Source organism: Metarhizium album (assembly GCF_000804445.1).
Source record: "Metarhizium album ARSEF 1941 chromosome Unknown scaffold_20, whole genome shotgun sequence".
NCBI lineage: Eukaryota > Fungi > Ascomycota > Sordariomycetes > Hypocreales > Clavicipitaceae > Metarhizium > Metarhizium album.
This window is the reverse complement of record NW_024467594.1, coordinates 384,839-406,270: the sequence shown is the minus strand read 5'-3', so window position 1 is coordinate 406,270 and position 21,432 is coordinate 384,839. Positions and strand designations below refer to the sequence as shown.

At 57.1% G+C, this 21,432-nt stretch overlaps 8 protein-coding genes across 8 annotated transcripts; 4 read left to right on the top strand and 4 right to left on the bottom strand.

The window, feature by feature from the left end:
- Nucleotides 1-941: 941 nt before the first annotated feature.
- On the bottom strand, nt 942-1,430 carry MAM_06428 (uncharacterized protein; the record flags this gene model as incomplete). Its single annotated transcript, XM_040825226.1, has 2 exons — nt 942-1,171; nt 1,325-1,430. The coding sequence occupies 2 exons, from the start codon at nt 1,428-1,430 to the stop codon at nt 942-944; spliced, it is 336 nt and encodes a 111-aa protein (XP_040676882.1).
- Nucleotides 1,431-1,792: 362 nt separating this feature from the next.
- On the top strand, nt 1,793-2,516 carry MAM_06427 (peptidyl-tRNA hydrolase domain protein; the record flags this gene model as incomplete). Its single annotated transcript, XM_040825225.1, has 2 exons — nt 1,793-1,963; nt 2,142-2,516. 2 exons carry the CDS (start codon nt 1,793-1,795, stop codon nt 2,514-2,516), a joined length of 546 nt encoding a protein of 181 aa, XP_040676881.1.
- Nucleotides 2,517-2,963: 447 nt separating this feature from the next.
- Nucleotides 2,964-6,479, bottom strand: MAM_06426 (Actin, gamma; the record flags this gene model as incomplete). The annotated part of the gene is made up of 8 exons (XM_040825224.1): nt 2,964-3,194; nt 3,250-4,021; nt 4,129-4,159; nt 4,295-4,350; nt 4,554-4,697; nt 5,060-5,332; nt 5,982-6,389; nt 6,433-6,479. 8 exons carry the CDS (start codon nt 6,477-6,479, stop codon nt 2,964-2,966), a joined length of 1,962 nt encoding a protein of 653 aa, XP_040676880.1.
- Nucleotides 6,480-6,946: 467 nt separating this feature from the next.
- On the top strand, nt 6,947-7,597 carry MAM_06425 (Hsp70 nucleotide exchange factor (Fes1); the record flags this gene model as incomplete). Its single annotated transcript, XM_040825223.1, has 1 exon — nt 6,947-7,597. The coding sequence occupies one exon, from the start codon at nt 6,947-6,949 to the stop codon at nt 7,595-7,597; it is 651 nt and encodes a 216-aa protein (XP_040676879.1).
- A 993-nt stretch (nt 7,598-8,590) lies between these two features.
- On the bottom strand, nt 8,591-9,813 carry MAM_06424 (Ribosomal protein L5; the record flags this gene model as incomplete). The annotated part of the gene is made up of 3 exons (XM_040825222.1): nt 8,591-8,746; nt 8,789-9,482; nt 9,563-9,813. The coding sequence occupies 3 exons, from the start codon at nt 9,811-9,813 to the stop codon at nt 8,591-8,593; spliced, it is 1,101 nt and encodes a 366-aa protein (XP_040676878.1).
- Nucleotides 9,814-11,107: 1,294 nt separating this feature from the next.
- On the top strand, nt 11,108-14,058 carry MAM_06423 (ubiquitin hydrolase family protein; the record flags this gene model as incomplete). The annotated part of the gene is made up of 5 exons (XM_040825221.1): nt 11,108-11,206; nt 11,411-11,515; nt 11,599-11,976; nt 12,053-12,779; nt 12,842-14,058. 5 exons carry the CDS (start codon nt 11,108-11,110, stop codon nt 14,056-14,058), a joined length of 2,526 nt encoding a protein of 841 aa, XP_040676877.1.
- An 813-nt stretch (nt 14,059-14,871) lies between these two features.
- Nucleotides 14,872-16,528, bottom strand: MAM_06422 (mitochondrial import receptor subunit TOM40; the record flags this gene model as incomplete). The annotated part of the gene is made up of 3 exons (XM_040825220.1): nt 14,872-14,979; nt 15,045-15,692; nt 15,779-16,528. 3 exons carry the CDS (start codon nt 16,526-16,528, stop codon nt 14,872-14,874), a joined length of 1,506 nt encoding a protein of 501 aa, XP_040676876.1.
- A 114-nt stretch (nt 16,529-16,642) lies between these two features.
- MAM_06421 (Fructose-2,6-bisphosphatase) lies at nt 16,643-19,162 on the top strand (the record flags this gene model as incomplete). Its single annotated transcript, XM_040825219.1, has 7 exons — nt 16,643-16,660; nt 16,915-17,150; nt 17,243-17,431; nt 17,495-17,798; nt 17,912-17,992; nt 18,046-18,651; nt 18,713-19,162. 7 exons carry the CDS (start codon nt 16,643-16,645, stop codon nt 19,160-19,162), a joined length of 1,884 nt encoding a protein of 627 aa, XP_040676875.1.
- Between the last annotated feature and the right edge of the window lie 2,270 nt (nt 19,163-21,432).

Here is a 21,432-nt window from a genome sequence, read left to right as displayed (position 1 = left end):
GGCGACGTTGTCGTTGATAGATAGCCTTGCCGGCGAACCGTCGTCCAGGGCCTGGATGCAGCCTAGGGGTGTCGTGCGATGACAGGGGCACTGCCATACACTACGTATTACATGACTGGGCCGCATGTCCACGATCCATGGTCCTGGCCGTTGTCATTCTCAGATGAGAAGCAGCTCTACGGGTGACGGGCGTTGACAGGGCACGTAACTATTCCCAAGCTGCGGTTCATCACCTGGGGGGCGTGACGCCTCATCTCCGCTCCCTGGGGATGCAGCAGCGGAAGAACCATCTGTCCAAGAGTAGTGGGTGAAATTTCAACATGACACCTCGGGGGGGGGTTCTGCAAGACGTCGGCGGCTCACGGAGCAACGCGGAGATGCAAGTCTGGCGCTTGGTGATTGTTCCCCAACCAGCGCCGCGAGTATCAGAGATGAATGACAGCACGTGAACGGTGCCCGGGGCGACAAGTCTGCGTTTCACATGGTCCCCGGGACTAGCTAAGCCTTCTTTGATGGCGACGAGCGCACCGCCAGTCGCCCGGGCGGGCGTCGGTTTTGATACACACGTCCTGGACGCAGTCGTCTCCTCCAAAACGAGTCGACCCAGGCGTCGCAACGTCACGGGTTTCACCTCGACACGCGACACACCACACCACGGCGGAGGCTCAGGCAGCAGCAAGATTGTTGGCATTCGGGACTCTCGCAGGGCCCCCGGCCTCTGCAACACGACACCCCAGCACGCCGCATCCAAGACGGACAAGACGACACACTGACAAGCACCACTACAAAGCCCACGCCGAGTCCACAGCCCCAGCAAGCAAACCCAGATCAACGCCGTACCGTAGATGAAGATGAACGGGCGGTCCCTCCAAGCCTCGCAACGCACCTCGCGCTCCCCTCCCGCGCTGCCGTCCCGTCACGTCACGGCCCCCTTTCCACGCTCACAGCTCCTTGGCGATGGCGCCCGCGACCGCCTCGACCGAAGGGGCCACCTCGCCCGCCACACTCTTGGACACGACGTCGCGCACTGCCTCGCGCGCCGACGCAGCGACATTGATGTGCTCCCCCTTGATGTAGTACCACGCCCGGCCGGCCAGAATGGTAACGTGGTGCGGGAGGTAGAGCACCGCGGCGATAAAGGTCATGCTGCAGAGCAGGAAAAGCACCGAGTCTGCTCGCCCGGCGTCAGTACTGGCATTGCAATCGCGCTCACGACGGCAGACTTGGGGAAAATGGCAACGGCAGCAAAGTCAACAACGACAGCACCAACAAAAAGGAGGAGAAGGAGAAGGAGAGGAGGAGGACGCAGCCACGGCAGACGCACATATCACAGACTTCTCCCACGACCGAAACATGTTGAGCGCAAACGTCACCTCGAACGTGTACTGCTTCCGCCGCAGCCAGCGTTGGCACTCGGCAGCCACCGACATCGCGCACCCCAGGCAGGAACGGGGAGAAGATCGGCCGCCGCGAAAAGTCAAGCCAAGTCGGTCGCTTCGTTTCGTTTTGCTTCGAGTCGAGTCGAGTCGAGTCGTGGTCAAGGACGAAGCAGGCCTCGGGGCGCGCGTGCTCGGCCAAGCAAGAGTAAATACTTGAGTAGATTGGATGCAGTGCAGTCAGTCAGTCGGTCCGTCCCTGAAGCCTGAAGTCTGAAGCCTGAATGAAGCCAGCCCCCACACACACAGGCCAGGGGCGGGTTCAAATAAGAGCAGACGCACGGCCCCACCCGCCCATCGACTTCCGTCACCTCCCATCCGCCTCGCGCGACAAACAGACCATCATCACCACCGCCATGTTCCGCCGCCCGCTGTGCCTCCTCCCGACAGCATGCCTTCTCACCGCACGGCTATCCACCCTCCCGGCCCTGCGGTCCAAGCCCCTCCCTCCGCGCCCCAGGCCTCCGCCAGACGCCGACATCCAAGAGTCCTTCCTCAAGGGCTCCGGCCCCGGCGGCCAGAAGATTGTACGTAGAATAAACCCTCCTTGCGCAGCTCGAGGAAGAAGAAAGGACAACAGAAAGAAAAAGAAAAAGAAAAAGAAAAAGGGAAATACAAAATACAAAATACAAATAGACAAGAAACAAACCCCCCCTCCCAAAGGTCATCTCGCACTCCGAGTCCTAACCACGACCCCCGTCACAGAACAAGACCAACTCGGCCGTCCAGCTAAAACACATCCCGACAGGCATAGTGGTCAAGTCCCAAGCCACCCGGTCCAGGAGCCAGAATCGCAAACACGCCCGCGAACTGCTCGCCCAGAAGCTGGACGACTTGCTCCACGGCGACCAGAGTCGTTCAAGCATAGTCGGCGAGGTCCGGAGGAAAAAGGCCGCCAGCGCGGCCAAGAAGAGCCGCCGCAAGTACAGGAAGCTGGACCCCCAGGGTGAGGCTGCAAAACACCACGACGAGCAGCCTGAGCCCGAGCAGCCACCGCACAAGCCCCACGGCTCTGGTCAGACTCCGCAAGAGCCCGTCATGGAGAATACTGAGCCTCCCCATCGAAATAGACAGCCGTGACCTGATTATACTCGCAAGTCTCGTCAAGTCTCGTGTGCAATCACAAACGTAAAATCTCTGCTTTTGACATCGTTACATTCTTCCATTTAAAACGAGTCTACAACGGAAAGCAAAATAAAGTACTGGTTTTGGTCAACCTCAGCTCCACCACTAGGCCCGGTATTACCCATCCGGCTACAACACAAGGCCCGCCAATCCTCATCGGAGAAAAGACATGGCCCGCCTCCTTAACCCTATCAGAAACTTTTCGTAAATATGACACCGAACCGAGAGTTCGCAAGGCCGACAAGACTCTGCATCGGCCGCCACCTCCGTGATCTTGGCGTGAGTTGGTGAAGGGCGGGGGGTGTTTTGCTTCTGACGTGACTGAAAGAAAAGAGAAATTGGAGTTAGCGCTGTCCTTTGCCCCCGTGTCTCAGGAAACAAAAATAGTCGTCTGCGCACACCTTAGAAGCACTTGCGGTGGACAATTGAGGGGCCGCTCTCGTCGTACTCCTGCTTCGAGATCCACATTTGCTGGAAAGTAGACAGGGAAGCCAGAATAGAACCACCGATCCAGACAGAGTACTTTCGCTCCGGCGGAGCAATGATCTTGACCTTCATGGAAGAGGGAGCGAGGGCAGTGATTTCCTTCTGCATACGGTCGGAGAGACCGGGGTACATGGTGGTACCGCCAGACTAGGGCAACGTTAGCTCGGGTGTACATTTGACATGATTTTTTTTCGATGCGTACCATGACAATGTTTCCATACAGATCCTTTCGGACATCGACGTCGCACTTCATGATGGAGTTGAAAGTGGTGACGTGGATACCGCCAGACTCGAGACCAAGGACGGAAGGCTGGAACAGCGCCTCGGGGGCACGGAATCGCTCGTTACCAATGGTGATGACCTGGCCATCGGGAAGCTCGTACGATTTCTCGAGACTGGAACTCTGAGATGCAGTCTGGATCTCCTGCTCAAAGTCGAGGGCGACGTAGCAGAGCTTCTCCTTGATGTCACGAACAATTTCGCGCTCGGCAGTGGTGGAGAAGGCGTAGCCACGCTCAGCGAGGATCTTCATCAGGTAGTCGGTGAGGTCCCGGCCAGCCATGTCGACACGAGCAATGGCATGAGGAAGAGCGAATCCCTCATAGATGGGGACGACGTGGGTGACGCCATCACCCGAGTCGAGGACGATACCGGTGGTACGACCAGACGCGTAAAGGGACAGGACGGCCTGGATGGAGACGTAGAAAGCGGGAGCGTTGAAGGTCTCGAAAACGATCTGGGTCATCTTCTCACGGTTGGACTTGGGGTTGATGGGAGCCTCGGTCAGCAAGACAGGATGCTCCTCAGGAGCAACACGCAGCTCGTTGTAGAAGGTGTGATGCCAAATCTTCTCCATGTCGTCCCAGTTTGTGACGACGCCGTGCTCAATGGGGTATCGCAGGGTGAGGATGCCACGCTTGGACTGAGCCTCGTCACCGACGTAGGAGTCCTTCTGGCCCATACCAATCATGATGCTGCAACACCGCTGTCAGTCAACCCATTTCCGAGATATGGTGTCGAGCGTAATGCGCATCCAATGGCAACGCGAAAACCAACCAAGCTTTGGGAGGGGAGAACTCACCCATGGTGACGGGGGCGGCCGACGATGGAAGCTGTCGCGGGGACATTAGCATATTCGACGCCATTATGACGGGGAGAGCGACGGTTGCGCGCCGTTCAACAAGAGCTCCCATCAAAGAGCACCCAGGAGCCCCGAGAGCCGATAGGGTTGGAAGTGGGGTACTCACGGAAAACAGCTCGGGGAGCGTCGTCACCGGCGAAACCGGCCTTGCACATGCCCGAACTGCCATGGGGTCAGCCTGATGGTTCGGTCGAAAAGAGCCATTCCGCTCCTCTGGATGCGATGGACCAAGCGGCGCGTCGGCGCCGGTGTTGCTCAACATGTTTGCGTGGAGGAGAGGTACATCGCTCGAGAGGTCGGTGAGGGAGCGGGGGTGGCAGAGGGAGACGGCTATGGAATGGATGGCAGAGCACAGCAGAGCTTACCCATTGTCGATGACGAGAGCGGCAACTTCTTCTGTATGAGGGAGAATTGTCAGCAACGAGACCAATGCCCCCGAGATCCAGGGCCTCGGGACTGCAGCATTGCAGCGTCTCGAGAAGGGGTTGAGTAGTTGCGTGCGACGTACCCTCCATTGTGGCTAGTTAGAGCAGAAAGCTGTTTGTGCACAAGAGAAGAAGAAAAAGGCACAGTTTAGTACAAGAGCGGACGAGGCAAAGATATTGAGCGTGTATGGATGAGGCTCACGAGATGCAGGAGGATTCGCAAGTGACGAAGCAAGTGATGAGGAAGAATCGGCAAGGGGACTGGGTAGCGGAAAGATTTGGTGGCAACCGGGGGTGTGAGGTTGAAGAAGGAGGAAGAGTGGGCATGAATTGATGTTAAGTGGAGGAGCAGTTGACGAGGGGGGAAAGGAGGGCAGCCCGGAGCCCGGAGCGTGCGGCCTGCAGCCTGGAGCCTGGAGCCTGGCGCCTGGCGGCCGTGTGCTTACGGAGCAAGGTCAACTGAAATAAATGCTCCGTAATACCTGTCTGGTAGCTCCAGCGCTTTCTCCACCAGCAGCCGAGACCATCCATCAGCGCCAATCGACCAGTAGCCGTCGCTGGTACCAGCTGGAGCGAGCGGTTCCAAGGCTCCCCTGAGCGCCCTGACCAGCGGGCTGCCGCTGAAACAGGTCCATGATTGGCTGGAGGTGGTGGCTGGGGCTGGGTTGGGAGCCTCCATTGTCGCTTTCCGACGCTGCTCGAGAATGACTTCGTCCTCGCTGCCAGTGTACGCACATTCAAGTCGGATATTACGCGTGCGCCGGCTCTACCAACAGCTCCCGGGCCCCCAGCCTTTTTTCTTTTTTCTTTTTCCGTCCTCCTTTGTGCCTCCGTGCGACCAACTATTGCAGCCTGACTCCTGATTCCTGACAACAATCCATGGCACGGCTGCCTGACACCGCTTGACACCACCTCGGGCCACCTCGCGTGGCCGTCCCACACGTCGGCCAGTTCTGGTTCTGAGCAAGGCCAGAGAATTCCTTACTCCTCGTCTCTCGTCCTCGAACGCCCATCCCCAACGCTCAGCCACACGCCCTTGTGTCGACCATCCACCGTTTTATCCACCGTCGATCGACCGTTCACGCAGCTCACGACATTTACATTACGTCGCGCGGGTTTGATAAGTCATGCAAAGTTGGGGAGCCGTTGGAGAGGCCCGATATCCCGAAAGATGGCATGGCGCTTACGGGGAAAGCAACTCGAGGTGCACAAGAGTACGCCGAGTTGACACGCCGAGCACAACTCACAGCCAACATGATGTGGATGTCGCCCATCCATGAGTCAACCTCAAGATATACCCGTCGCACCAGTAAATACAATGCTGCCGCACGCAGAAACCACCGAAACTGAGCCTGGAACAAAACCCACAAGACCAGACTGGGGGACCACTTCAAACCCAGCTTGACGACCATTTGGGGGGCGTCGTCGTCAGCATCGCCAGCAGAGGCGGGGATACGCGTAATCACGCCGTAACGCGATTCAACTCGTGCTACTGCGTTGCTTTGCATCAGGCGGAAGGTGTTGACGCCGCTGCCTTGACCTTGCGTTATGCTGGAAATTCTCTCGTCAATCCACGCAATTGCACTTGCAGCTTCCAGCCCAGGCCGTAGTACAGTGCTGACATGTGCCTCCAAAGCCCTGCCAAGATGAGGCACGTAGATGCCCGCGTCCTCCGGGAGGATAGACATGAGAACATCAGGCTCAACGAGCCCCGCCCGCGTCGTCTCACAATCCAGCCCCGCTCCACAGCCTACCACAGGTACGTAACCGCGCTGTCTGCGTCACAATGTACAGGTACATGGTAGCACGGAGTAGTTACGGCGCAGGCACCCGGGATTCAGGTCCAGGTTCAGCAGGGAGGGGCATGGCGGGGTAGATACAGCCGGGTCTTTTTTTTTCCTCCCTAGCTTCGCCGCATCAGCGACTCGGGCCAAGCGGTCAGGTGATATCGCCCGTAATTGATACATGCTTAAGTAAATATGTCCTTGGATGCCTAGACAGTTGTCTTATATCCAGGAAGCAGGCTGGCCGGTGAGGCAATACAGCACAAACACAATCACATGCTCATGGTCCGATCCAGCCCTCATTCGGTCCCGGCCCACCATTGGCCGCCAGATGCCTCAGGTCCCACGACGCCCCACCCAGACTAGCCGCTTCATGAATCTTCCAGAATGGGCTTCGTGCATCCGAGGGGAAGAAAAAACACCAAAAGCCTCAACCGTCACGGCCCTCTTGTCAAATATCCTCGCCCATCCCGTCACCTATCGTCACAAGTCATCACACCTCGCTCCTCCAGCTCGACTACGCGCTCCGCCATCCGGACGACGCAGAAAATGGCACAAGACCCCCGTCTAACCGAGTTCCTCCGCTGGTCCGTCGCGCACTCGGACGCGACCGTCAACAACGAGTCGCCCGAGTCGCAGTCGCAAGTGACGCCGGAAATGATGGCGGCCCTCATGGGCGGGCCCTCGGACGCAGACCTCATGAAGGCATCCATGGAGCTCATCACGGCGCCCGACGCCGAGGTCAGCATGGACAACAAGCTCATCGCGTGGGAAAACCTGGAGCAGCTCATCGAGTCGCTCGACAACGCGAACAACATGGCCAGCCTGGGCCTGTGGGGCCCGCTGCTCGCGCAGCTCAAGCACGACGAGGGCGAGGTCAAGAAGATGGCGGCCTGGTGCGTGGGCACGGCGGTGCAGAACAACGAGAAGACGCAGGAGAGGCTGGTGGCCATGGGGGACGCCGGGCTGCCGACGCTGGTCGCGTTGGCGCTCGGCGGCGCCGGCGAGGCCGAGGACGTGAGGAGGAAGGCCGTCTACGCGCTGAGCTCGGCGTGCAGGAATTACCAGCCCGCCATGGACGTTTTTGTGGAGGAACTGGGCAGGAGGGGCGTGGGGGACGGTGTCAAGATCGACGCCTTTGACATGGACGCCGTGGATGCTGTCATTGGCGCCTTGAGGGAGAAGATCAAGGGTGCGTAGAGGGCGCGGAAGGTGTCTGGAGCATTTATTACACTAACTGGGTTCCCCTGGTTCGGGGCAGGACGGCGTTGGGGATACATATCTATCTAACTATATAAAGCTACATGCGAGGTGTTGCGTGGGCTCAGTCGCCTCGCCAGGGCAGGCTTTGTCGAGCCGTTGACAAAAACACAGCATGCCACATGGCAGGGCTGATGACGACATTATGGACTTGTTGGAGAGTGTATAGAGACGGTGGGAATACAGCTACGCTTGGGCCCAAGATCAAGGTCCTGCTGTTGTGGAAAAGCCTGACGGCCAGCTCCCGGCGTGACTGTGTGTATATCTAGAGTTTAGTGTGCTCGGAAGTTGCATGACCTGCAGCTCCTTCGCCCACAATGGCCGCCATGGTCAAAGCCCATCAAAATATAATGGCGCACTCTCCCTCTCTCTCTATTGGTATGTTCCCGTTGCCGTCCGTCCATCCATGAGGAGCCAACGTCACCCAAGGTCAGACTTGAAGAGGAGAATTATTCTTGGGCATTTCGTCCCCGGGGACGTCAAAGCCCACCAAAATATAATGGCACTCTCCCTCTCTCTGTCTTGGTATGTTCCCGTTGCCGTCCGTCCATCCATGAGGTGCCAACGTCACCCAAGGTCAAACTTGAAGAGGAGAATTATTCTTGGGCATTTCGTCCCCGGGGACGAGGAATGCAAATCCGGCCGCGTGTAGAGGTTGAGGAAACCCCCTTTTCGTAACTAGAGCTTGCAGCAGGTATCATCATCAGCCAGTCCGATAGTGGGCATTCCAAGACATTGACGTTGCTAGGAATAAGACCTCAACTGTTTGGACATGGGGAGCCGGGCTGCTTTTGGAATAGTAAGCTACAAGGGCTTTTTTTTTTTTTTCAGTTTCATGGTACAATTATATTATACACGTCTATGTCGCATTGAACTTCTCTCCAAAAGTTCTCTCCAAGTTTGGTAATGCGCGCTGGCTCCAACAGCCCGGCATCAACGGGTAGCCTTGCCGTAGAATGGGAATCCCAGTGCCTCCATCAATAAGCGTCCCTGCCGGTCAGACGTGCCCGTTGTGTGAATAAAGATGTCGCATCCGGGCACGAGCTTGGGGGGATACATCTGCGCAGAGATAATCAGCATGCTGTAGGCCTAGGCCCGTCAGGCGAGGGGCAGCGTTCAGTGTCAACTTACGTCGTAGTTGAACTCTATCTCGGGAAAGTAAGCCATCCATTCTGGCTTCATGCCAAATGCCAAATTACCCGAATCATCGCCGGTAGAGGCCTTGATGCCCGGCCAGTCCTTGATCTTGGGCAGGACCAGCGTCACCAGCTTGTCGACAAACTCATAGGCCGCACCACCGCGGAGCGTCACCTTGGAGCCGGCCTTGTCGCCCTTGCGGACACCCCAATGGATCACATGGTGCTTGACGGTCGTGACCTGGGGGTAAGCGCCGCTGATGGCCTGGACCACCGCACGGGCTACGTGCAGATACTCCTTGTTCTGGGCGGCGTTGGGGGCGTACGAGTTGATGGTGACGGCCTCAATCTCGGGGATGTTGTTCCAGTTGATGTTGCGCTCGAGTATGCCGAGTCTGGAGGAGCCGCCGCCGCGGGGACCTCGGGCGGGCCTGTTCTTGTGGTAGGGAGAAGAGCCGTCCCACTGCCTCAGGGTGCCCTTTTGCGAAACAACGGGCGCGGTGCCCGGAGGAGTGTGCTGGTACGTCATGGTCAACAGGTCCGGGGCGATGGTGCTGTCGTAGGTGTGCTTGAGCCGCGGGAAGCTGAAGGGGCCGGGAACAAAATCTCGAGCCGTGGGATCGGATGCTGGCGGTGTTTGGACGGGATGGAGAGGACCGCGATAGTACTTGGGAGGATGATACTGGTATCTGTCGAGGCTGTCAGTTGGTTTATCTTGTCCATCTCGTGGCGCAGCGGACAACTGTTGCACGCAAGGGCTGGGACATACCGACTTCCGGGAAGTCTCCTCCCCTTGGCGCCCAACGACTCGGTTTGGTTGAAGGCATCAATTGACTCTTGGTCGGGCGCGGCCGGTGTAAATGTCGTCGTCGACTCGAGATCGCTCAAGTCGTCATTCTGGGTGGGTTTGGCCTCGGGGGGCGATGAGAAACTCCTCGCGCACAATGGTGCAGGCGCCGGGCGGAAACGCCCTTGACCTAGGGTTTTCAGCAGGCGAGAGCCTTTGTGCACACCAGACATGGTGGGAGAAAAGGGGAGTCCTGGAGGTCGTGGTTGTGAAGCGCACTCGTCATGGTACGATGGTGGAAGTTTCCGTGTGAATAATTTGTTAGTTACCCGGCAGCGACTGACTTGGCTAACAACAGTGGATGGAGGCGGCTAGACAGTCAGCCACCGTGTCGCCGAAGTGTGGCTGTGCTGCGGCTCCCGGATGGGTGTTTCATGAATCAGCCTTATTGAGTCCCGCATTTTGACCCGGGTGCCCCATGCGAAATCCCCGTACGGACTTGACAGGTGGTTAGTACTTGTCCATGGGTGTATTTAATGCTGGAGCTAGCATCTAGCTCGGAGCGTTTGCGTCTAAACCATCAAAATATCTCTGACGACAACACAGCTGCAGCATTGCAAGAGAGATGCCTGGTTGCATTTTAAAGGAAAATTTGGTACTGTTGGCGTCTCGGGATGACACATTGACTGCAACTTACAGTTTACTCGTACGGGCATGCATACCAAGGACCCGGCATGTCTACGCGCTCCGCCCTTCCGTACTGCCGAGTTTCCTTCACAGTGTGATTTTCCATGACACATCTGTGACGCAAGCAAGAACGTCGGCGCCTCACAGTGCTCGCCAGTCGACCCCCGCTAAGCCACCGGCGGGCCATGGAAGCCTCCAGATATGCCTCCAGATATGCCTCCCGATGTCCCATGTTCGGACAGGGTTAGGCCAGTACCCACAGGCGCAGTGCCCTGTTTCCCATTGAATGTTCAGTGTCCAATGTTGCCCGTCACCACACGTGCGGGCACGCACTATGGCGCTCGTGACTGAACCCTGGTGCCTGGTGCCCGACATTCCAGACTACTCCGTAGACCAGCTCCAAATAAAATGTCCAAGGCCAAGAGAGCGCTTCTGTCTCGTCACGTCTCGCCTCGCCTCGCCTCGCAACCGTCCAGGCAGCGACTTATCTTTTTTCACCCTGGCTTTGTTGATTCATCATCCTTGCTCCTCTCTCTTCCTCCTCCTCCTCCTGCCACCCGTCGTCTGCATTCCGTCCGTCTGCTCCGAGCTCCTCTGACGAGTCCTCGACGGCCCCCGCGCCCCAGCAACTTCGAGAAAGCTTCCTCGGCAGCTTGAAATGGGAGATACAACCTCGTTGCTGTCTCGCTAACCCCAATGCGAGGCCGCTGCGTCGCCTGAACACTTTTCCCCCTCCCATCCGCAGACGTCCGTCTCTCCTTGTGCTGCCGTGGTCGTGGTCCTGGTCGTGGTCCTGGTCGGGGCCCCCGGGTCTCAAGCACTCCGCGACATCCTCCCACCATGAAAGAATTCCCTCGAAAGTTTCTCAGCTTGCGCGACAAGAATGCAATCCACCGTCGAAGCAAGTCCGTCCCGGCGGGACACAAGGACAAGGACAAGGTACGGCTACATGACAACTCGACAGACACAGACGGATGGCCCTCCTCCATCTTGCCCTTGACTCTTGTGCCCGGTGGGGTTCGTTGGCCTTGAATGCTATTGTTCTCAATCCAAGACATTCGGGTGTCCCCCGACACAGCTGCTACCGCTGCTGCTGCCTGGTTGCGTTTCATGGCCGGATACTAACCATGCCCAAATTCCCAGGCCCGCCCGCTCTCCGGAGATGCTTTCCGAGCCATGTTCAAGATGGACGGCCACAAGCAAAACTTGAAATCCGACGCCGACGACAACGGCCCCAATCCCAGCAAGGTTGGACTGCACCGCCAAGCAAGCAATACAAAGGGCCGCCCCTCTCGTTTGACCGGCTGCTGATGGTCGCAATTACACTGCAGATTGAACTTGTCCAGCACCACCTAGAGAAAATGCACATATCAAACGTCACGGCCGATTATATCAGGGACATCATGTCGACAAACCTTGCTCAAGACGACCCCGAGCAGACGGCCGATTTTATCAGGCTGGAACAAGAGTCCGCTTCGGGCATCATTTTCCCCTACGATCCCACCGTGCACATGCTTGGTGCTGAGAACCGATGCAACGTCACATGCTACCTAGATTCGCTGCTCTTCGCCATGTTCGCCAAACTCGACGCCTTTGAGTGTATGCTCAAGTCAACCTTCCCAGCAGATGACGCGAGACGGAAGCTCGCCACATTGCTGCGTATATGGGTCAACATGTTGCGATCCGGGAAGCTCATTCACACCGATCTGGTGAGTGCATCCAAGCGCCGCGTCCGATTAGCCACGGGCCCGTTGCCACCCAGCAAAGTGACTGATTCATTTCAAGACAAAATTGATCCAAGAAACACTGAGCGATTGCGGTTGGCCCGATGCCAAACTTTTGGAACAGCAGGATACTTCCGAGGCCTTTGCTTTTCTCACCGAAACCTTGCAGCTTCCCCTCTTGTCATTGCAGGTCGACCTATTCCACCAAGGCAAAGGTGACAAGGACGATCACAAGGTGGTATACGAACGGTTATTGAATCTGGCTATTCCCCCGGATCCCGGGGGTAAGGGAATTGACTTGGAGGACTGCCTGGAGGAATACTTCAATGCCAGAGTGGACGTTTCTCGAGATCATGAAGAAGCAAAGGTCACCATGGACGATAGGGGGGATGCGTCGCCGCTCCTGAACCAGAACCAGGTCCGGCTCATTCGCTCAGAAGAAGCGGGCGCATCATGCTCGAGTGCCTCGCCGGCTGACATGACACCGTCACAGCAATCTGTCGGCGACCCCTTGGCAACGTCCTCCGGGGCGTTGGCGTCGCATAGCATTCATCGTGTCCATCCCCAAGGCGGTCCGTCACTCGAGAACCGATGTGCGGAGGGCGGCTCATCCACCAGTTCCAGTGCCCGGATGAGATCTACCAGCGTTATTCAGCGTGTCGTGGTGGACGAAGACGGCCGGCCCACAGGCACCGAGAGCGAAGTCATGAAAAACCGCGCCAGGCGCAATGGTTCAACCGTCGTCAAGGCTGTCACAATTCCTGCATGGCAGTTCTTCCGGCTCATTCGTAAGTCTGGATACCCTGTCGGCATGCATGCATAGACACTCTCTCAAACTAACACCCCACAGCGTGGCATGCTTTGACGCCTAACGAGCCCAGAAGCGACTCCGAGGTGGCCTTGAATTTCGACCAGAGACCAGTGGTTGGCATCTGCCTCAAACGCTATGCCATGACAGAAGCTGGGCAACCACAGCGACAAAACACTTTTGTTGACGTTCCCGACAGTCTACGCTTGCCACATTTCATGCTTGTCGGTGGTCCCAAGTTGGAGGAAGACCTCTATGGCCTGAGCACTGAATACAAACTCGTGCTTCAGTCCGTGGTCTGCCATCGAGGGGACTCGCTCCATAGCGGCCACTACATATCCTTTGCGCGAGTTGCCCCCAAACTCCTGACTGGAAATCGACGGCACAATTTCGACCCTCCCCCGGATTACGAGGAGGCGCAGTGGGTGAAGTTTGATGATCTCGAGACGCAAAGCCGCATCACCTACGTCGATGATATCAAGCAGGCGTTGAAGAACGAGATGCCCTACCTCCTATTCTACCAAATTGTCCCCATGGTCGACATGCCCCGCGCGTCAACAGAAGGCACGGAGACAGATCCTCCGTCGTATAGTGAATCCAAAACCAGCATGGAGCCGAACGGCGACTTGTCGTCTTCTGCATTCGGCCGCTTGCCGGGAAACCACAGGGACGATCTCCACAGGGTCGACCTCGGTCAAAGGAGTAAACCTCCCAGTATTCGACTATCCGCGGACATGGATCGGCCGGCCAGAGAAACGCTTGATCCTCCTTGGGTCACATCCCACACGGGCTCTACGCCCAACGCCTCCCGCCGCGAAAGCATGGCCAACACAGAGTCACCGGCCGTCACGCCCGGTGGCGCTTCGCCCGTCATGACGCCCAGCGACGAGTCTGCCGTCTCAAGATTATCCCGCGCTGCGTCCCGCTTCACGCTAGGTCGACAGAGTCGGCCACCGAGCCAGTCCGGCGAGGGGCGAATCAGTTTCTCCATGGCCCGTTTGAGCGGGCTCATGAAGGCCAGCAAGGAGCCGCTCATCGAGCCGCCCGCGTCCAACGGATTGCAACTCTCCGTTTCCAACTCTACAGGGCCAACTTCTGAAACCTCAGCCAAGGGCCTTGATTCCCCTGTCGACGGAGACAGGCATTACGTTCCGCCACAGACCCAGAAACACAAGCATCGCGGAAAGGCCAAGGATAAAGAAAAGGCAGAAAAGCACAAGACTGGGGACCAGCCCGAGCGAGAATGCACAGTCATGTGATTCACGCCTGATACGAGGCATTATCAAGCGATGCGGCACGGCAGAACAGTACTTGGAAGAAGCAAGAGGAGGAATCCATCGGACGGGGCGACTTTGGACCTCTGTTTTCTCTTTAACGTAAAAATACCAGGCGTTTTACAGGCCAGCGCGCCAGACTCTCGCAGACCTATAGCATAGCAGGAACAGCAAAACATCCACAGAACACTGGAGTCTATATTTTTTCTCTTCTTCCCTATACGGTGAAAACATGGCACCCGCATGTCAAAAGCTACATACCGCGTAGCCCGAGCATGCGCCCAGGTAAACAAGAGGACTTTGAAAAAATGTAATAGATGATCCGCCACCTCACGATGTCGAGGCGGCGAATTGCCTGCCGGACCAATGCACCAACTAAATCGAGGCATGAGACGTTGCGCCTCCCATGACATAATGTACACACAGTTACAGAAGCCCTGTAATCATACGCCAGCCGCTTTCATGGCGTTCTATTGTTAAAGTTTTTCCGAGTCTTCGGGTACTACTCCGTCGAGGGGTCCCCATCCCGTTTTGAAAGCGCACTTGTCACGCTACCGCTTCCAAGGTGGGACGTGTTGTTGCATGATTGAGGAAGGATAGGCAATAGGCCAATGAATGAGGTCGGGGATCATCTAAACGGGTGGGTTGCCGTGTTATTGCATCCGCGATAGCATTGGTGGCGTTGGCTGCTCTTCGCATCTGATTAGGTAGGAGTAGGGAAGGGTGTCTGCGACGGGACGGGACGGGACGGGACGGGGTTCATCGGAGACGGGGGCCGGGGGGTTGAGAGAAACCAGGTTAGAAGGGGATGTTGGGAGCGGTCTGGGCGCCGAGGGCTTCCTGCTGGTCTTGGAGCTCCTCGGGAGCGGCCTCGATGGAGACACCCAGGCCGATCTTGGCTTGTTGCTGTAGAGCTTAGGTGTCAATCTTGTGTGAGGAGCATTCGGGGGGGGTGGGGGGGCCAGACGAACCGTGAAGTGGTCAATGTCGGCGGCAAAGGTCATCATAACGGGGGGCGCAACACGCTTCTCCAGCAAGCAGCTCAGCTTGCCTTTGGAGTCGACCTGGGCGCGGAAAGTGGACATGCGGAAGTCGTACTTGGCGCCAATGGTGGTGACGCCCTCCTTTTGCAGACCACCGCCCAGCAGGCCGCCGGGGCTGGGGACGAGGCCGAGGCTCAGGTCCACACCGGCCTGGACCTTGTCGGAAAGCCTTCGCCAGTATGAGGTGTTGAGGGTTCCCATGGCGGTTTGCAATTGAGCAGTGGCAATCCAGTCGTCAGCCTTGTATCGGGCACAGTAAGACACGGCGCATTCGGGTCCCTGGGTCAGGGCGGGTCGCTGCCACAGGGTTTCCATGCCGAGAGCGAGCCGGGGGGTGATGGACTGCAAGTAGCTTCCGATGTAGATTCCCGTCATGCCGCCCTCGAGAAATGAGGGGTTGAGCATCTTGAGGGATGCGCTGAAGTCGTTGCCGTTGTATTCGTGCTCGAACTGAGCCATGTCCTGGCCACCGGGAGAGATGGAAAGCTGCGACTTGGACACGAGCTTGTCGGTCCATCGGAAGTTGAATCGTCCGGATAGAGAGCCCTCATTATCTAGGTTGCCTTGGCAAAACACCTGTGGAGAGAAGGAGGAAGAAGAGGGTTAATCTGTCCGCTTTGTTCCTGCAGGTTCACGGCGCCTAGGGACGGGGGTATACAAACCTTGCCAGTTCCGTACATGGCGGCGAATGTGTAGGGGTTGATGCGCTCTCCCATGGCGAACTGGTGTGAAACCTGGAAGAGAGGCGCCATGCTGAAGATCTTGGTCAAGTCGGCGCGGATGCCGGTGAACATGTAGTTGTTGAGCATAACATCGCGCTGGACCTCCTTGGACAAGTTCTCCATGTTGCCGGGATTGGACAGGCCGAGCTTTGCTCTGCGGTCGGAAAAGGCGTTGAGGGCATCGCCAATGGCAGCGGCGACGGGGTTGCCCAGGAGGAGGGAGCGAATCGATTCTATTGGAGCCGCCATCGTGACGCGGTTGTGGCTCGAGTCGACGTCGACGTCGGTGAGAGAGTAGGGCCAGGGGGAAAAAGGAGAGGCGGCGGCGGAGGAAGAGACGAAGAGGCAGCCGGGGATCCGACTTCCCTGAGGGACAGAGCAATTTTCAGGGCGACGGACGGACCTCTCGGACGGCAGATTGTCTCGCGGGGGGGGATGTCGCCAGGCAACGTGACGACGAGCTTCGCTGGCGTTGAGGGAAAGAAACGAGGCCGAACGTCGAGGGTCGAAAGCTGGAGAATAATTTTCACCAGCCCCGGATGACTTTGGGCAGAGCTGGGCCGGTGCTGGGGTGCAGTCAGGGTGGCGGGTGCTGGGTGCTGGATCCGCCCGCGCCACAGCAATGATCCCTGCATGTCGTCGCCGTCCTGGAAGCGGCGGAGGGCGGGGCCTTGATGTTCCGTGCCGCATGCCCGCCGTCGCCTCCACGCCTGCGAGACTGCATCATCAAGTACCGCAGACTCGCATCCTTGGTCCAAATGGGCAGCCACGACAGGTACTCGATACGTCGCTTTGTGTCCCTGAATGCCACCCTACAGCCAGGTGCACCAGATTGACGGGTTCCCGCGCCGCATTATTGGTCCGAATGCAAGCATTGCATGTACTTCATTTTCTCCTTGGCCTCAACCCAGGAGAAAAAGATCAAGACGACTCTTTCTCTCTCCTCAGCCCTCCGATGACACCCGGACATCGTTGGCCACGGGTCTCGGGTCTCACACCTGACACCAGCCCGACCTTGAAGCCCCTCCAAAGCGCCTCACTTTCCTTGCACAATCCACCGGGCTCATAGCTCACAGCTCATCCGCATCGTTCGCCTCTCCTCGGCCGTGGCCTCCTCTGCCGTACCTCACGACTGCGACACCTCCTCCATCACCTTGACCGTCGAGACTCGAGCTCAGCCCATCGGCCAGTGGCCTCAACTTCCCAAGATAAGCCTGGCCGACGACACGGTCAACCTCCGCCATCGAGAGATTGCTCTGCAGACCCGGGACTTGTCCCATCCAACTGCCACGCTTACCATGGACACATTACTGTGGGTGTCTCGCCCCTTGAGTACCCCCTTCTGCCATTCTGGGACACAGGCAAAGTCTTTACGCTGGGAATTCGGAATCTGACAGCCACCAGAACTGCCGAGATCGCGGCCAACGCCCCGCGATACCGTCGCAAGAGCTCTACCTTTATTGACGGCATTCATGATGTGGCCGAGAATGACAACTTGGCACCCGCCCAGCTGTACAGCACCATGTCCGGCAGGCTCTTTCACTCGGGGCGTATCGCCATCGTCATGGTCGGGCCCCCAGCTCGCGGCAAGACGTGAGTCGACTCCAGTCGTGTCATTCCACGCTCACAAATGCCAGCCGAACCTAACACGCGCAGCCACATCTGCGTCTCCATGGCCCGCTATCTGCAATGGCTAGGCGTCAAGACGCGTATCTTTCATCTCGGCGACTACCGGCGGGCCACCATCGGCCCAGAAGGTGCAGTCCCCGAGGACTACTTCTTCCCCGATGCTTCTCCGTCCTCTGTCATTCTCCGTCAGAAAATCCTGAAAAAGTGCCGAGAAGACATTTACGCCTGGCTCAATCACGAAAACGGCCAGGTGGCAATATACGATGCCGTGAACCCAACGGCCAGTGGTCGCCGATCTCTTGCCAAGGAGCTGGGCAAACACGATGTTCAGGTAAATACGTGCAAGCCCACATGTTGAAATTGCCAAACGACGGGGACAAAAAAAAAACTGGAACAAAATAAAATAAAATTGGGAGAGGCAAAAAGCAAAGCTAACATACCAAGACGCTATTCATTGAATCATTTGTGGATGACGAGCGGATTCTCCGCGAGAACGCCAGAAATGTCAAGATTTCGTCTCCAGATGTAAGCGCAATGCGGCGCCCGGTTCCCGTCCCTCCCACGGCTAACACGTCCAGTTCGCGGGCATGGACCCGGACGAAGCCGCCAAACTGTACCTCAAAAGGATTGAAATGCGGATCCCCGTGTTCGAAACCATGGACGAAGCAGAACTCAACTACATCAAGATGATCAACGCAGGCGCCAAATTCTTCTACAACAACGTCAGCTTCAACTACCTCTCCCACAGGATCGTCTTCTACCTCACCAACCTGCACATCAAGTCGAGGACTACCCTCTTCGTCCGCGCCGGCACCACGGAGGAGGAGGACTCCTACAAGGCCGACGCGCCGCTGTCCGAGCTGGGCAAGGCATACGCCGAGACAATGTCCGAGACGCTCCTCCGGCACCGCCAACAAGAACACGCAGAGAGCACCGAGAGGGGCGAGGGCCAGCAGGTTCCCCTGAGGCCCCTGACGGTGTGGACGTCGACGCGAATGCGGACGGTCCAGACGGCCGACTACCTCAAGCAAAAGGGCTACAAGGTCCGCCTGCGCTCGCAAATGAGCCAGATCAACCCCGGCGTCTGCGAGAACCTGCCGGAGCACATGATTCGCAAGATGTACCCCGAGGAAGCTGAGAAACGCGACCTGGATCCATATCACCACCGGTATCCCCGAGCAGAGGTACGGCACATTCGCAACCAGCAACGTCTCGCAGACGACCCTCTCGCTAACGTCGTGCCAGTCCTACCATGACCTCGCCGTGCGCCTCGAGCCAATCATCCTCGAGCTCGAGCGTGAACAAAACGATCTGCTCATCATCGCGCACGAGTCTGTCCTCCGCGTCCTCTACGCCTACCTCATGCACTGTTCGACCATGGAAATCCCCAACCTCAAGTTTCCACGTGACGAAATCATTGAGATAATCCCCGCTGCGTACCAAAACGAAGCCAAGCGCGTCCATATTCCCGGTCTTGATCCCGAATTGTTGCCCGGATCCCCGGCTGTCATGCAGACTCCGGTGCAAGGCATCAGCATCCCGATTGGGGGAGCAGGCAGCATCCCTGGCAGCGGTCAGATGAGTCCCATTGCAGGCGGCATGAGCAGTCCCTCTGTGCCGTTGGAGCGGCCGCCGGAGAAGGTGATCAACACGGCCAAGGACATGGTAGCAGACAAGGTGGACGATGAGGATTAACCCTAAAAGACGGAACAATGTGTGGGTGGCGTGGCGTGCAGGGATCACGCTGCTCAGTGCTTACTACCAGCTTGGGGCGTCATCAAGAAATGGAGCAAGCAAGGACGTGCAAAAGGAGACAAGAAAAAAAAAAAAAGGTACAACAAAATTCAGCACCATCACTTTGACGTTGGCCAGACTGTCCGGTGTGTTCCTTGGCCAAGGCAAAGACGACAAAGCACATGGTGAGACAAAAACCCACGAGGGCCGCAACTTGATTCATGCCCTGCCTACCGGCGTAAACCTCACCCACATTCACATCTGTAGTTCACGCAAGTGACAAGAAGAGAAAAAAAAACGACCAACAGCTGCAGACGCGTCTTCACTTCCTAATTACCCCCCCCTTCTTTTATCGTCTCGTGCCTCTTCCAGTCCCCTTCAGTTCCCGGAATGAAGCACATGATGTCAGCCACCGACATGCATGATGCCCAAAGCAGGCAATCAACCACAAAGATACATACAATCTCTCCCATCTGCCTTCGCTTCCTTTTGTCCTACGGCCCGTAGCGCGAACATGCTGCAGCGCGATGATGCCCTGCCTACCGAGTAGTACTTACCCGGGCAGCCAGGGCGCGTTTTGCACTGCATGTCCCGACGCCACTTCACTCTTCCTTGCCTCCTTGCTTACTGAGTAACATTGTATCGCGTCACGAACCCTGTCCACGGAGCTGTGCCCTCTGTTCACGTCGTCTATGTGCCGGCCAGCAAGCCAGCAGGCCAGCCAGCCAGGGTGCGAGGGACAACAACAAAATCAACATGGAAATACTGGCCATGTAGGGTATAAAAACACGCAAAGGCTTTTTTGGGGGGGAGAGAAGGTGGAGCAAAAATAAATAAAAAATTGCTCAGCTAGAGAAGGAAGCATCAAGGGATGTATGCCAGGCCGCCTGCGACGATGGTGTTTGAGCATGGTGTAACGGACATGTCGTGCGACCAAGGGCTAGTCATAGTCAGTCTTGGCCCCCAAGTCAGTTCGACCGAGCTTTGAGGGTGGTACTACTACTCCTTACTCTCGTGATGATGGTGCTCCCTGCCTGGCGTTTGGAGAGGGGGGACAAGGTTACGGACTGCGCTGCTTGGAGCTTGGAATTGCCGGGGCGATGGGAGTCGACGCGAGCGGTTTGTGCGGAACGGCGGCTTGGTTCTTGCCAGAGGTGAGCGATGTGACGGTTGTTTGTGCTGGCTGGAATGGTGGAGTGGTTGATCATGGCCGTATGTGTACCATGTATGTATCAAGGTCGAATCTTGTTCGACTGCAGACACGGGACCTTGGTTATGCTTGCCTTATATATATACGTCTTGATTCCCATGTCAAGCTTGGAAATCATCGTATCGGCACCGCCGTTTGTTGTGAGCCGAGGGGCTAAAGTCGGAATACCGTTGGTTCAGCGGCAACTAATGGTACAGCTTCCTAGCCGTGCGTTGAAGACCCTGTCTCGTTCGAGTACAGACTCGTTGATAAGCCCAATGATTGCCACATCCCACCGACAATGTAATTAGTCGCAAGCGGCCTTCGGCAGAGTGCAAGTATCGAGCATCTAGACAATTTGACGCCGGTAGCAGACGACCATGCCCTTGCTGTGCTTTCCAGTCGGAGCGTGGTATTGAGATCGTCAATACACATGTTTGATGCAGCTCTGTCGCTTTGAGCGAGGCATAAACAACCGCTTCGTCCGCCATGAGAAGCTCATCAATGGCGGCTCATAGGTGCGCATGTGGACGGACATACACGCATGGCATGGCCCCCCTAGCCACCGTCTGACGCACTGGGCGCACTTTGTCTACAGCATCTTCGCCCGTGTAATAGCTCACCGGCCTTGCAGCGACCTGACCAACAAAGCTCCCGGCCACGACGAGCGGGCTGACCAAAGGCTTTGCCCCTCCTGGAGCTGCAAGCTGCAAGAGCCGGACTGACCTGGTTCCAACGAAGCAGAAGCCCACACAAACGAGCAAAATATGTGCAGCATGGTCTCACGGTGTGGTCCGGTGAGAGTGGTGAGAGTGGTGAGGGATCGTGGCAGGCTGTAGCCCATTGTCTGCATAGAAATGTGTTCCTCTTTGAGCAAATTCAGAAAGCCTACTCCGTACGGAGTACTTCGCATGTACCCGCTTTACTTGCAAGTTTTGCCATTGAGCAGGAAGGCATGGTCTTCGTCAAGACTCACACAGCTGCCTCATGTGCAGACATGTTCATGTGTGTAGAAGCCGCCGGAGGGGTACGCACAGCGTTT